Below are 15,006 nucleotides of genomic sequence, written 5' to 3'. Positions count from 1 at the left end.
TTTCTTACAGGTGCTTTGAGCAACTGTTTTTCCAGGCTGTCTTTTTTTTTTTTTTTTTTTAAATCTATTTCCTGCGCACGTGTAGTGGGTAAAGATGAAGACTTCAGCATTAGCAACATTTAAGATGGAATGTAGGTAGAGAAGCAGTCTTCAACTTTGACTTTCTGGCTGGCTCCATACTGGGGCTTCCACTTAGGGATTTTTTTTGTCTCATGCTTTTCCGTATTATTTTGCTTCTCCACGCAGTGAAAGTGTTACAAAATTTCCCTGCAAGCTGCATGTGAGGCTTGCTGGTAGAGTTTAATGAGTTGTGTGTGTTGATGCTCACGCAGGCATTGCCACTGCCCTGCTGTACCTTGGTTTGTGTGAACACCTTGCTGCTCTCTGAGGTGGGTACAAAAGCAACAGCTTCACCCATCTGCTGGAGAGTGGCTGATTCAGAGATGAAGTTGCAGGAGGCCCTGCAGCGGGTGAAAACATGACATCTTAGTCCTCTGGTAGCTGTTTTGTATATGTAGTTCTGTGAAATTATGATCCTGTACTGTTTCTTGTGCACCTTCTATCTGGAAATGATCGCATCTTGCATATTAGCTGGCTGTAGTTAATTCTGAAAGCACCTCTGTGACAGAAAGCAGCTTCAGTTTTTTAAATCTCTCAGATAATGCAGATCTGTCTGTGTTTCAGCAAATGTATCACCTCTTTGCGTATTGATGCTTTCTGATCTAGTGCTGCTTGTAATTAATTTTTGATAAAGTATTTTACAGGCTTCTATTAAAAAAACAAGTTGAGTTCATTTAGATTTGAAGTTGAACTGAAGTAATGTATGGCTGAAGCTAACCTTGTGAATTGACAGTCATTGCAAAAAGTTGAGAAATAATACATAAAAGAACTAGCATGTGCTCATTTGATTGGCTGCAGTATCATTACGGCTTATTACGAACAGTAACAATGGTTATTTTTGTCATGTAAGCATTTAGCAGAATTGAATGTATTTATTCATTACTTTCACGCTGACCTTTCATGTTGCTTATTGATAAAAAATAAAAGTAAGGTTTAAATTATGAAAACAGTTTGCACCTTTATAAAGTATATCCTGAACATATAATTGGTGCATATATTTAAAATTATATTGTTATTAAGGGACGTGTTTAAAACACTTAGGCTTGATTTCTATTTAGAGAATTTAGCGAATTGGCAGAATTTAAAATGGCTTGATTTAAGATTTACGTTTTTATATGATCCTTTTAAAATAGATTTTTAAATGATTTATTGCTCAAGAGATGTAAATCTTTCTATTTTTGTGAGAAAATATGCTGTTGTCACATCCATACTTGAATGCCTTTACTGCCTAATAAGCCTCATAAGTAAGTTGTACTAAACTCAGACTGTATACACAAATAAATTTGACTGATTGGGAAATGGAGCGATTAAACATAGCTTCAATATGCTAAGGCTTCAGGGGAAAAAAATAAAACGTTTTTCCAAGCGTACTTTCTTAATGACATTTTTCTCAAGTGCTACTTAGTACGTACAGAAAATTAAGCACATTCTCTTTTGATGCCTCTTGCACTCAAGGTTAGCGTTGTCACCTTCGGTTTTGGGTCATGTATATCCCAGTGCTTGAACAGCTTTATTCCACTGGTAAAAGCAGAATTCAGCACAGTTTCTCTGCTTCATTCGTGTCTATGCCTTGACGAGTGCAGCGTAATTATTTTTCACTATTAGCTTCTACTTCGTGGATGGGAACTAATTGCTAGGAGGCAAGTTCTTGGATCACATACTTCATCTTCTCAGATCATAGGGATTTACTGGGGGAAATTGTCACTCGGCTAGACTGTAGAAACTTGAGAGCCACACTTTTGAGATTGAAGGATTGCTTCCCTGCAGAAGAGGAGGCAAGTGTGCAAGATTTTTATCTGTAGGTTCTTCTCCAAACAAGATATTAACAACATAAACTTCTGTGACTTGTACATTACAACACAATAGAACTGTTGTTTCTGTTACTTTCCTCCCCACTTAGCAGTAAGTGTGATGTTTTTAAACGTTTAAATGCTTGGGTTTTTTTTAAACAAGCGAAAAACCTAAAAAAATAAAAACAAACCCCTATGACTGGTAGAAGACCTTCAATGAGTTTTTCTTGGGAGGCTGGGAGAGTAGTAGAAGATAGGGTTGGAGAGTATCTTCACTGAAATACCTAGTGAAACTTAAGACTTTCACTGCTTTTGCTACAGGGAGGCTGGGCACTCGTGCTCCTTTTCTGTACAGTGTCGTTGTACTTTCTGAATTGCTTACAACTCAGTGTGTCAAGTTGCGATGTGCCATTACATACACTTGAGAACAGAGGTTCTACAAATAAAAGCTGATTACTTTCTCCTGGCACATATTTTCACTTGCAGCCTATGAACCTGAACCTGACCGCTAGTTGAGCTCATGTCTGGTATCACATACTTGGCAGAGCCCTTGAATCTTGGGCAGCTGGATTCATGAAGTGGTGCTTGGAAGGAGGAAGGGTAGAACTGGGAAACAGAATGCTGAATTTGATACAGAGCTAGATGGTGTTATATCCCTCTGTTCTTGTGTCCTGCATGGCTTTATGCATAGATAAATTGGAAATGGTCTCCTGATGTTTGACAATAGATTTATTCAGTTTCCTTAATGTGTACACAAATTGAGTAATCTTTGTGCTCTTACCTAACCATTCTCATGGCTTGTTAGAATATGGACTCATTGCTCATGGTGATTTTAGTCTATTAAGGCATATGCTGTTTCTGGTCTGCAAGGGCTCACAATTGCTGTGTGTTTGTGGCTGATTTAAGCCTTGCTACTGATAAGACCATTCTACAGTGGGTGCTCTTCCCCCCTCTGTCCCCCCCTCCCCATTTAATTAAAATGAAGTTGTATTAAGAAGACAGGAAACTGTCTTAATACCTTAATACCAGCTTAATACCTGACCTGGTCTTATGGTCTAAGATCAAAATCAAGCCATTAAGTCAACAGCCAAGTCTGCAATCAAATGAAAGGGAATATATAATGATGTTTGAAAGTGATCATTGTCCAGTTTTAAGCAAATAATATAATGTAATTTGATAAATTAACCATTGCGTGTTAATGATTCTGGTGGATTTTTTTTAGAAGAGCAAGTAGTTTTGAAAAACATCTGAACTTGAATAAAGTAATGCTTACAGAGCTCATGATCAGATTGTATGGTAGTGGGAAGGACTGGCTTGATATAAAGTTGATACATAAATGGAAAAAACTTAATGTGTAGACTAATGAAAATTATTGCTTGGAATTAGAAGTTGTTGTTCTATGCCTCTGGACATAATCAAAAGCACAGCTTAAATTTTTCCACGTTTCTTTTTTTTTTTTTTAATCTCTTTAGAATGTGAAAGCATTTGCATCTTCAGATAGCCTAGCCAAGGTCCAAGAAGTAGCAAGCTGGCTTTTGGAAATGAATCAGGAACTGCTCTCTGTGGGCAGCAAGAGGCGGCGAACTGGTGGATCTCTTCGAGCTAATGCTTCCTCAAGCCAAGTAGATGAGGAGCAGATGAATCGGGTTGTAGAAGAGGAGGAGCAGCAGCAAAGACAACAACAGGAGGAGCAGCACATTGGGAGGAACGGGGAGATAAGAGGAGAAGAACCTGGGTTCGATGACAGATGTGAATCCCAGCAAGAACAGTTAGAAGAAAATAACAATAGACTTATTACAGTGGATGAAGAATCCACTTGTAACCAAGAGGAAGATGATGATGAACATGCTGGTGATCAAGAGGAAGAGGTGGAAGAGGAGGAGGAAATGGACCAGGAGAGCGATGATTTTGATCAGTCTGATGACAGCAGTAGAGAAGATGAACATGCTAACAGTAACAGTGTTACTAATTCCAGTAGCCTCGTAGACTTGCCTATTCATCAGTCATCGCCATTCTATGTAAAGACAAAGGTAAGAAACTTTATTTTTTATCTTGGTTAACTTGGGATTTTGGAAAATAATTCTAAAGTTCTAATCTGAAGTTAAACTAAAAATTTGAAATAAAGATTTTTCGTTTCCTAAGGAACTCAGTTTGTGGACTGTATAAATCCTTGATAAACTGTAGCATTTTAACTGTTAATAATCAAAATATTTGCATGCATTTGATGTGACAAAACGCTCCTTTTCATGCATTGGAGCTTTGATGAATTTTTTAAAAAGAACACTTCATTTGTAATGGGTGCTTTCATATACAGACTCATGTGTTTAATAAGACCTTCCAGGGGTTATTTGTGATGTATTGTTTCTCAGAGCAGGCAAGAAGGAAGGTAAGCAATTGTGTGTCTATGGTGTTCTACGAGATCTGGTTCTAAGAGTTTGTTATGAAAAGTTAGGGTGGAATGTTACAGAAACTTAAAGGTCTTTCTAGCCAGGTCACATTGATTGCATTGGCAAAATATGGATCTTAAAGGGGAAAAAAAAAAAAAGAAAAAGAACTGGTCATTCAGGTATAAAGTCATTATGTAATGCTGTATTCTATCCTACTTGTAAGGAGCTTATGTTCAATGACTACTGAAAACTTCCAGTTTGCAACAACATTTGAAAATAATTATTCACTTTTTTATTGTTACAAGTCTAACCTAACGTGTTAGTTCCAATGTTTTATTATTGGTGGCAATGTTTTCTACTAATTTTAAGTTCTATTAAGTTTGAGCAGCAGAAATGTGAAAGAATGGTAAAAGCAGTGATACTGGATAGTAGAAGGGAGGAGCAAGCAAGTGGCTCTGGAAAAGTGTGCATGCCACTTCTTTTGGTTTGTTTTGTTTGACTATGAGTATAATTGGATACTGGCTGAGAGAGCTGGGGCTCTTCATACTGGAGAAGATTCCAAGAAGACCTTATAGTGGCCTTCCAGTAATTGAAGGAGGGCTACAGGAAAGCTGGGGAGGGACTTTTTGTGTGGGCATACAGTGACAGGATGAGGGGAAATGGCATTAAACTGGAAAAGGCTTTAGAATAAATTATTTATCATGAAGGTGGTGAGGCACTGGGACAGGTTGCCCAGCGAAGTTGTCGATGCCCCCTGCCTGGAAGCATTCAAGTCCAGGCTGGATGGGGCTGTGAGCAACCTGGTCTGTGGGAGGTGTCCCTGCCTACAGCAGGGAGTTGGAATTAGGTGGTCTTAAGGATCCCTTCCAACCCAAATCATTTCATGCTTTATGATAAATGTATTCATAGAGAATTGCTCTTGAAGATACATTAGAAGAAGTAAATAGTTTGAGTGTTTGTATCTGGAAGCTACATTAATGTATTTTTTTTGTGTAGCTGATCAGTGTATTTGGTTTTTAGATTTTTGTTTTCATGTGTTTTTAGAAAACGATATAACTTCATAATCTGAATGTTCAGGCTACTGAAGTGCATGCTTCATAATTTGGAATTTAATAGTATGGTACTGTTGAACTTCATATCAATTAGCTTTCTACATTTTGTCTTATTGTGGTACTTTGGTTTTCCATAATTTGGTGTTACTTGTTATTGTGCAACAGCTGGCATCCATCCAATTCAGACTGAATATAAAGAGTTGTTTACACTCAAAATTATGTGTATTTCAGCCATCTAAATCAGAAACTCTGGCATGTTTTGAAAATAAGCACACTCAAAATACACAAACTCAGAGCAAATATATTGATGATCAGTTCTGTAGCTTTTTAAAAATCATCTCCAGTGCTGATTGCAGTTTGTAAATTTTGTGTTTTTTTTTAAGGGCATATTTGATATGAAGTTCAAGGAGATTTTGCCTAAGGGAGCTTGAAACATTTTGTATAGATGCAAAATAATTTCTGTGCTGTCTGATAGTTGCTTTGCGTTTTGTTTCCATGCATTGCTTGCCATTTTATTCTGTGCTGTGTCCCCAGGCTGTGCTACTGCAAGAGTTCCCTGGGGAGCTGGGTAGTGAAAACTGTCTTTGGAAATTGTTCTTGATTCCTGGTGTGACTTCATTTTTGATAGTTTTAATTGCATACCTGAAAGGACAGTACAGAAGGCAGCTTGAGGTGGCACTGCTCTTAGGTCATGGTTTTAGCATTAATTTTTACGAATTCTTCAGTAAACCATAATTTAACCAGAGAAACACCTTCTGTTTTAGGAATCGTTTTAGAAATATAGCTGTGCTAGAGCATGTTTATTTCTACTCTGGTTCATTTCTGATTAATGGATTTGGTGCTTTTGAGAAGAGAAGGGGGTTATTTGTAGACTAACTAGCAGTATTTCTGGTTATACCTGTTGAAGATTGACTCATCCCAGGAAACTCAAACCTGATGGACTTAGTTTACAGCTTTTCTTAGATTTAAACCCAGCTCCTCAGATGCACGCACTGCTGATCCAGTGCAGCTGCTAGCTTGGTCTAGTTGTATGAAGCAACACTGATGACAAATCAGGTTTTTTCAGGACTACCAAATACCAGGGAATAGTACTGAGACTGGATAAAACAGTATCTGCTGCTGTCAGAACTCTTTGTGCACTCATGGTAACTTCTCAATATCTGCTTTGCTTATTTGTTTTCTTTTCTCATGAACTACCAAATAAGGTCTGTTTCTAATGTGATTATTTTTCCCATATGCCAGCTGCATTTGCCACCCCTTGTCTTAAATTTCCACTTGACACCAGCAAGCTCACTGTGTTTAAGCTGACAAACTCAACTGGAAGTGTTAAATATGTTTTTGCATTACATAATAATTATACAATAATGATTATATATAAGTATATAAGTAAGTATGTTCTTGATGTCCATGATGTTCTAAAAATGTTGTGACTTAAAATGAGAGGGCACACGGTTCAGGAGTTTTCATTAGTAATACTTTGGGAATCCAGAAAAGTCACTGTGATTGTGTTACAATTCCCTGCATAAAATATTAAGCCTCTCTGTACTGCCTTCTTTGCAAGCTAAAGCAGACTTTCAGAAAATACTTGCTGTTTGTAAAGTAAAACAGCCTAGCAAGGTAGATCTACCTGCACCTTTATTCTGAAACTCTGCCTTTTTCCTTCATTCTTTCTGACCGTTTTCCTGCTGAACTGAAGAGCTGTTTACCAAGTTTTTGTTTTCAGTACGTAAAGTGATCAAGTTCACTCCTAAAAGCTTTCTTAAATGTGAGTAATTGGGGCACAGAGTCCAATAGACATGCTTTTTTAATTTTGTCCTCAGTATGATACTGCTCTTCAAGCTCTGATTTTTGAACATGCAACTGAACTGTAGACGTTAGAACTTCAGTTCTTGCAACAAGGCTAATTAAAATGTGTTCATACTCTGTGTTACCTGTTCATGTAATAAACTATCATGTTAACATCTTTGACTGCAGCACTGTTAGGATTTCATGGTTGGCTGATTTGCCCAATATGATGCAAGCCTTTTTCAGAGAGCTTCCTGTTTCTGGCCTGTGTTTTCTTTACTTAGAAAAATGAATCAACACTTGGTTGTGTTAAAGTAAATAGTTTTCTTGTATCCAGTGTACCTTATCAGATCCTTAACTGTTAATTTTAAATCCTCTCAATCTATGTCATGTTGTTTGTCCTGCCAGTTACATAAAAATAATAAGCTCTGGAGGGCAACATAGGTAACACATACATTGTGCTGTTGATGCTCATTCTTTGCTGATTGCCTGCTAGTCACATCATCTGTTGCCATTGCCCTGTGATTACTTGGTATTGCTCGAGTTCCTTAGGAATGATCGTGTTACGCTAAACTGAAATGTGAGCAAACACTTGCATTTACAGTAAATCAGCTATTTCATAGCAACTATCCTTAATTGCTTTTATCCTTCAGTAGATGTGGTATTTATCGCATTGCAAGGACAAGAATTTGGTAGTCACCATCAGCCAGAAGTAACTTACGTAAATTAACATTTTTGCTTACTTTAGATCTGCTTCTATGACTGCATTGAGGCTGTTAAAATGGTACTTGTGACAAATGTATCAGCTGTATTACCATTACTTGAACTGATGCATATGCCATAGGTGGCAACTGGCATGTTTTTATGGCAAAAACTGAAATCAACTTTATTATCACCTTTGTTAATGCTGCGTCTGCCACTGCATTCATTTCTCTTGGACATATGCCTGTATTTTAGCATATGGTTATTCAGGTTGTACTTTATTTCCTTTTATAATTTCTTTCAATCTGCCATTAGAATTACGTTAAATTGGTAAAATATTTTAGTTGTTATAGCTCTTGAAAATAATTTAATCAATTTTGCACACGTGTATATGCATGCCATCTTTACCTTATTCCATTCTCTTTTTATTGCTTAATTATTTCTACAACTCCTTGTTTGTTAGCTTTTTTAATGTTAACAGTCATCTTCAGTATACTCAAATCTTGTTTTTAATCACTTTTTTCAGTTTCTGTCAAGATGAGTTGGTTTTAGTTGCTTGCTTTGATCTTTCCTTACGTGGAGGAGTATTGGCATATTCATTGTTGTAGAAAAAAAGTGTTCCTAAACAGTCAAAATAATTTCCAGATTTATTTGGATTTGATTTTACTTGACGTGTATTGTAGAAGGCTGAAAAAAGAAGTCACCATGTATACGTATATTGATATGAGTTTTTCTTCCTATGAAATTCTGTCATATCTCACATTGAAGCTACCTCAGTTAGAAAAAGCCCCTTGACAGTAAATAAATAAATCCTGAGAAAGATTAGGTGCATTCCAGCAAATATTGTCACAGGTTTTTATAATTAAACAAAGTAGTTGTATAGTTATAAAAGTATGCCATCTCCAAAGGCAATTAAGTGCTCAAGGTCAAGCTGTAGTAATAAGATGCATTTCCTGTCCTTCTGCTTGTATGCTTGAAGTTGCTCTCTGGTAAAAGAGGAAAAAATACACAAAGATTGCACAGAACCTAAAAGATGCAGTTTATTACCTCTGTCCAAAGTCATATTTTGTACATTAGGAAACAGTTGTTGGGAGATACCTGTTCCAGCTGGAGCAGTCGTTTTTAAGCTTGCAGTCTGCATCTTGCTTTAGACAGGAAATTCTGTCATGGAATTTAGTGTTTTATTTTCATACCACACCACCCCATTCCTAATACGATTCCTGGAGCTATTTTGTCTTTTTCCACAAATGGAGTTTTGAAGGAAGAAAGTACTGAAAGTAATTTCATGTGTTCTGTAAGGATCCAAATTAAAAAATCTCAGCAAAGAGGTAGAGAACAGGAGGATTGTCAGTGCGTGGCCGTACTCAATGGTTCTGGATAACAGGTGCTGCTCAATAGGAGTCCTTTTAGGCCTGACAAACCCTCTTAAATATTTTTTCCTTTTTTTTTCTTTCTGTCACAAAGTAAACGAGCACATAGTGCAGAAATATTTATTTTACTTGGGTAAATATAGCTTGTGCAGGATGTATTACACATCAATAGTCTGGCATCTCTGAAAGGGTCAGACATTCTGCCAGGCACAAACATGCACTGATTTTCTGAAGCAATTAGTTGAAATGCAGGTGGAAAAATTCTTAAGAGGTGTTTGGTTGGCTCTAAAATGACCAAAAAAAAAAAAAAAAAAAAAGGTACCCCTTAAACAGTTGCTATATTTGAGCAATTGTTACTTAAACTAAAAAGATGATTGCCTTCATATATAATGTATGGCAGTGGTAAAGACTGAGAAGCAGCTCAGTCTTCATGTAAAAATGGTGTTTAAATTAGTTTCATCTGATTTCAGGTTTTGTATACATAGTGCCTGTTTGGCCATAAAGTCACTGGATGGTGTGTGTGTATCACTGTTATTCCAAGACTGCTTTTTTTGTGTTTATTTGTTGACCCAGGAGAGTGGTGAGGAGATGAAATGAGCTGACTTGACTTCAGCAAGCTAGGAGAGCATGTGTCACAGAAAGAGTTGTTTCTTGGAGCCTAAATACCTGAATTTTCCAAAGTTCAGAAACAAACAGAAAGCTAATGCTCAAATAATTATGTTGGGGCTCCTATGTTTTGCAGGCTGGGAGATTTTTTTACTCTGAGGTGCTGGTTCCAAGCTTACAGAGCTCAAGGATATAAAATACGTATTCTGGTTTTGTGTGGAAGGATAATATCAATTTTTAAAGCTGAAGGAAACTCAGTGGCTACCACAGGGAAGATGGCACTGGGCAGTTCGTGTCTGTGCAAATTGAAATGAGATTCTGTGTGAAAGTCTAAACTTAGTGTCAGAAATTCAGTAGTAAATGAAAAGCCTTTTAGAGATACAGGGGAAAGAAAAGGCTAATAAAGGCCATTCTTCTTTTCAGAAAGTGGGCGTTTATTTAGCCTGAAGTCGCTACACTCAATTTAGAGGATGCTTGGATGCTGCCTGTAGGTGTGGTGGTTGTCTTGTACTGGGTTAATATTTTTCTATTTTTGAGCAGCAGAGGGTGCTGCTATTGCTGCACTGCAGTCTGACAGAGAGTCGTACTGTGGTTCCTTGCTAAGGTTCTCCCTCCTCCTGCAGCTAAAAACTGGAAGTGTTTTTCCATCTAAGGACTGAACGCGACTGGAACAGAAGGACTCAATGTTTCTCTGAAGAAATCTGTGTCCAGCCTATGAAATGATATAGATACAAGTAATTAAACGTTTCCAAATGGCTTATGTATTAAGAGTGTGGTATATATTTCTCTGCTCTGAGTGCGCAAAACAGAAAAAGTTTATGCTGTAAAGAAATCAGTTTTTTCATTTTTATAGAGATCACACATAAGCTATCTGTCCTTCATGCCTTTCATCTTCTGAAATGTCTAACAATTATCCCAACGCTTTACAGTTTTAAACAGAATAATAATTCTTCTAGAATTCTGTTAAAATGAGTTTGTGTTCGGAGTCATTCTGAGTATCAGGAACAAGAAGAATAGAGTTTATCCTCGCACTTGCGTGAGGTTGTCTTTCCTAATTATAGCTGCTTCCATATTGCTATCTTTAAAAGCTTAGGAACTTGCCATACACTCCACTTGTTTTTTCTGAACTATGCCATTAAAATATAGCGAGTTAAGATGAGTGAATGACTTAAGGTAAATGTAATGGTCTTTAAAATTTGCAAGTCAGAGCCATACTTTTACATTACTATGATAGTTTAATATTTTGAATCAAGGATTTTTTGATAATAACATTTTTGACTCTTGCAGTACAGAGCCATATTTTTCAGCTGGACTGTAATAACATCACAAATAGTTGCTCTCTGAGATTGATATCAATCAGCACTTATAACCTTGGACTTCTTTCTTGTTTATGTACTAGACCGTTCAGTCGCTAATGACTCCAGGCGTGCAGAATCAATTGGAAATGTTCTGCACAGTCATTGAGGTGTGGTTTCTTTAAATATTTAGAGCATGCAGATTGTCTTTCTGTAGGTAGCAGAATTCTTCCTCTTTTGTACTGACCTGCAGCATGCTTTTTGACTTAAATATCAGCACTGCTTTTGAAAAATACTTTTCACTTGCTTTGCTTTCAGTTGATTTTAAGGTTCATTTTCTGACAGACTTTTATTGAGGGTTAGCTATATTGTTGCCTTTTGTAAGCAGATTTGCCCCTATGCCATCACTTGCAGGTAGAGCTGGCATTAAATAATTGCTGCTTTGCTAATTTTCTTAGTCTACAAGAGGATCGTGAAACTTGCTAATTGATGTACGGGTTCTGGCTGTAAAACGTGGTTATTCCTGATACAGTTTGTGGCTTATCTAAGCACTTAGTTACCTGGTTCAATTTTCTCGTGCAAAATTCTTGAAATACTTAGTAATTAAACCTGTGTTAGGGTTTTATGATGTTTGCTTGACAGTATTCCAAATCATAACATCATGCAGTGCATGGAGAATTAATTCTTGAACTCCTGTAATCCGTTGACAACCTGCTTAAAAAGTCCCTTGCATTCAAAGGAGAGCAATCTCCCTTAATGTAGAGGGCCTTATTGTTTTTCATTATGACTTTTAGAACCATAACAGCAGAATTAATGGACAGTACTATAATTTATGGAGTTAGCAATTTTGTGTGGACAAAAAAGTCGAGAATCTCAGAGCCTGGAGAGTAAGAAAAGTTTAACGGAAAACATTGACTTGGGCAGACTGGGTCATAGTTCGGACTACAAGACAATATTTAATAAGCAGGGGGTTTTGTTGTTGCTTGTTTTGTTTTTGTCTAAGCCTTCATTATAGGAAGATGTTTGTTTTGTGTAGAAAGAGTGCTGATTTTATTCTGTGTTTTCCTGTTAAAGAGATTATTTAATAGTCTGAAGACCTATCTGAGTAAGGCACAAGCAATTTTCTGACACTTCACCAGTAATTGAGGTCAGTCTTCCAGTTCCAAATGAGGGATTTACCTCAGCTAGTCACATTAGAAAACAAAAATACTTGTGCCCAATTTGGCTGTACCGATATCTGACTTAATTGCAGTATTGCAGCTTTTGTTCAGTGAGAGTGCGGCCTGCGTCTCAGAACATGCAACTTCCTCATTTCCTTATGGTCCTTGCCAAGCACATTAGGTAGCTCCTTCTGAGCATGTGTGCTTCTTTTGGAGGTGTACGTTAGACACACCTCCAGCCCTTCTCTGCAACAGAGGAAATGTCAGCCAAGTCCCTTGTGGGGAAGCAATCTCTTCTAGACTTGATCAGAAGTAGCGAATAGCTGCGAGGTTATATTAACTTGAATGGTCTTCTAGTTTCAGACACTGTAAGTACTTCAAAGAAACTTGCTAGTGTGACTCAGAGTGTCCTATTAGGTTACTAGATGGCTTTGTGTAGGAAAAATCACGCACATTTCTCTAGAAGAACTAACTTGAAGCAGTGTCTTTCTTCATGCAGTTTTTTTTTTTGGTAGAACTAGAAATCAACACCAATGAAGCATGTAAATTTTGCTCTGGATCATAGTGCTCCGAATAAAAATGAGCTTTCTAGTGTATACCTGGTATATTTTAAGAAATTCAGTAGTATTTTAGCTCGTGATTTGTATGGCAGTGACATTATGAAGTTGAAGTTGTGAAAGCATACTTGAGAATATGTAGTGTGCTTATTCTGTGGGGAGTAACAAATAAATTGTAATACCAATATTATTTGAGAGGGAGGTTTGCCCCACTTAAATATCCCATTTGTTCCTTACGTTGTTCTTGACTGTGTGGCAGGTGCTGTTGCCTGATGTGATCCTTAGCCCAAGTACCTCTAGTCCCAGGTGATACAGAGGTATTTTCTGAACTTTTTATCAGTGGATGCTGATGTTTTGAGTGTTGTCCATAAAAGCTGATGTTATTGGTTATGAAACTTGGTTCCAACAGTGAATCCAAGCGAGAGGAAAACACAACTTCTTCTGGTGAGCTATTTTCTAGTTTTGTTAATTGTTTTTAAGTGTTTTTTCTTCAATTTTAATGGATGCGTCTTCAAATCTGTAGCCAAATTGGCATTAAGGTTTGTTTGAAAATGTTGGAGTGAGTGCCTTCCTTGTACTTGTTAATGACTTACGCTTAGAGAAATTATGACATCTGAAATAAGTGAAGAGAGGCGGAGGGACAGAAAGCAATTGCAGGACCAGTATTACATTTTAACAGCTGCTGCAGGGCTAACATTTTTTTCTTGATGCATTTGTCCCTGTAATCTGTAGAGTAGCCGTATATCGTTTATTTCTGTAGGAGCCTGTATTATCTGCTGAACATGTTGGTATTCAGCAAACTGTACGCAATAAAGTAATTTGCAGTTGTTTATAAATTCTTGAGTCCAAGAAGAAAAACTCTATGCTGTCAATTTCCGTGGTACTTCAATCATTTCAGAACAGGCAAAATGTTTACAAACAAAAAAAGCAACAACCGACAAAATCCTTAATTTCCAAGCTGTCTCAGAAGAATGTTTGAACTACAAGAGCTTCATTTCAGTTGTTAGAGAGTGATTTTTTTTGATGCATTAACTGTTTCTCTTTGGTAGTATTTTGGCTCTAACCTGTGCATGAAGCTATGTTTGAATTGTAATTAATGGAATAGCTTGACCTTTGTGCTGATTTATTAATCTGCTATAATACTTTGTTTAACTTGTGTGGACATTTTGCCGTTTCCTTTTTTGGTGAAAATACTCTAAGAAACAGCAATAAAACTGAAAACAAGTGTTTCCATAAATTATCAACTCTGCTGAAAGCATTTTCTCCCTTTTTGACCTTTTTGTATGGCTAATGAAAACTGTAAATTTCGGTTTTCTGCAAATTTTGCCAGGGTTTTGCCCTTCTCTCCTGGACAAGCAAGTTCAGATCGTCACCAAATGACTGCAAGGTGTGTTTTATGTTTTATTTTTTAAACCCATTTGAAACTGTGCATTAACTATTTAGTGCAACTTATGGTGTAATATTACATATGGTTAATTGGTATTGACTTTTTATATCCTGTGCATAGATGAATAGCAAAAAATCCTAGTGGAAAGCACTGCTTTCAGTCATCTCTTTAGTACTTTATTCCCTGTTTTCTGGCTAAGGTGTTTTTTTTTTTTTTTGTTTTTTTTTTTTTTTTTTTTCATGTTAGTAACAAAAAGATTGTAAAGGGGCAGAGGTTTGGAAAAGAACACAGCAAGGAAGTGTTGAGATTTGTGTTCGAAGGCAAACTGGTCCAAACCAACTATTTCTCTGTAGAGAATATTTCTCCTTCTCTACTTGTTCTAACCAAAGTCTAATGTTTTCAACTAACTTCACTATCTTACAGTGTTTTGAACAGTATGAAAGGAGCAAATAGTGAATTTTACTAATATTCAGTACAATTCAGTCTTGAGAGACAGTGTCTATGTTTTTCAGCTGTGTCATGAAATATGACTCTGGTGATGCTTATTAAATTTTAATAAATTTGTTAAATCCCTGGTACCTCTGAAGTGGAAAATGTACCTACAGCCACCACAGATTGCCAGCAGGGATAAATTCCATCTTGTTCGTCAACAAAAGTCATTATGACTTTACTTAAAAGTTGGAGTAATGTTTCCTGTAAGTGCAAAGCACATTCTTATTGTGTTTTACAACTGCTGCTTATCTGTGTTTGGTAGTGGGCAGGACACCTCAATTCTTCTTGCTTAAATTATGGAGT

General features: G+C 36.9%; 1 protein-coding gene across 2 annotated transcripts in view; it reads left to right on the top strand.

Moving 5' to 3' along the window:
* FBXW7 (F-box and WD repeat domain containing 7) overlaps window positions 1-15,006 on the top strand; it is a 161,769-nt gene that overhangs the window by 60,801 nt on the left and 85,962 nt on the right. For both annotated transcript variants that reach the window (XM_042871786.1, XM_042871785.1), the window contains exon 2: window positions 3,383-3,940. In XM_042871786.1, coding sequence (XP_042727720.1) covers window positions 3,452-3,940 — 489 coding nt within the window. In that variant the 5' untranslated portion in view covers window positions 3,383-3,451. The remainder of the gene's footprint in view (window positions 1-3,382; window positions 3,941-15,006) is intronic.

This window comes from Lagopus leucura, unplaced genomic scaffold (genome assembly GCF_019238085.1).
Source record: "Lagopus leucura isolate 7727_CA_CO unplaced genomic scaffold, USGS_WTPT01 Super-Scaffold_100004, whole genome shotgun sequence".
NCBI classification, from domain to species: Eukaryota; Metazoa; Chordata; class Aves; order Galliformes; family Phasianidae; genus Lagopus; species Lagopus leucura.
Note: the sequence above shows the minus strand (reverse complement) of the source record. Positions and strands in the feature narration are given on the sequence as shown.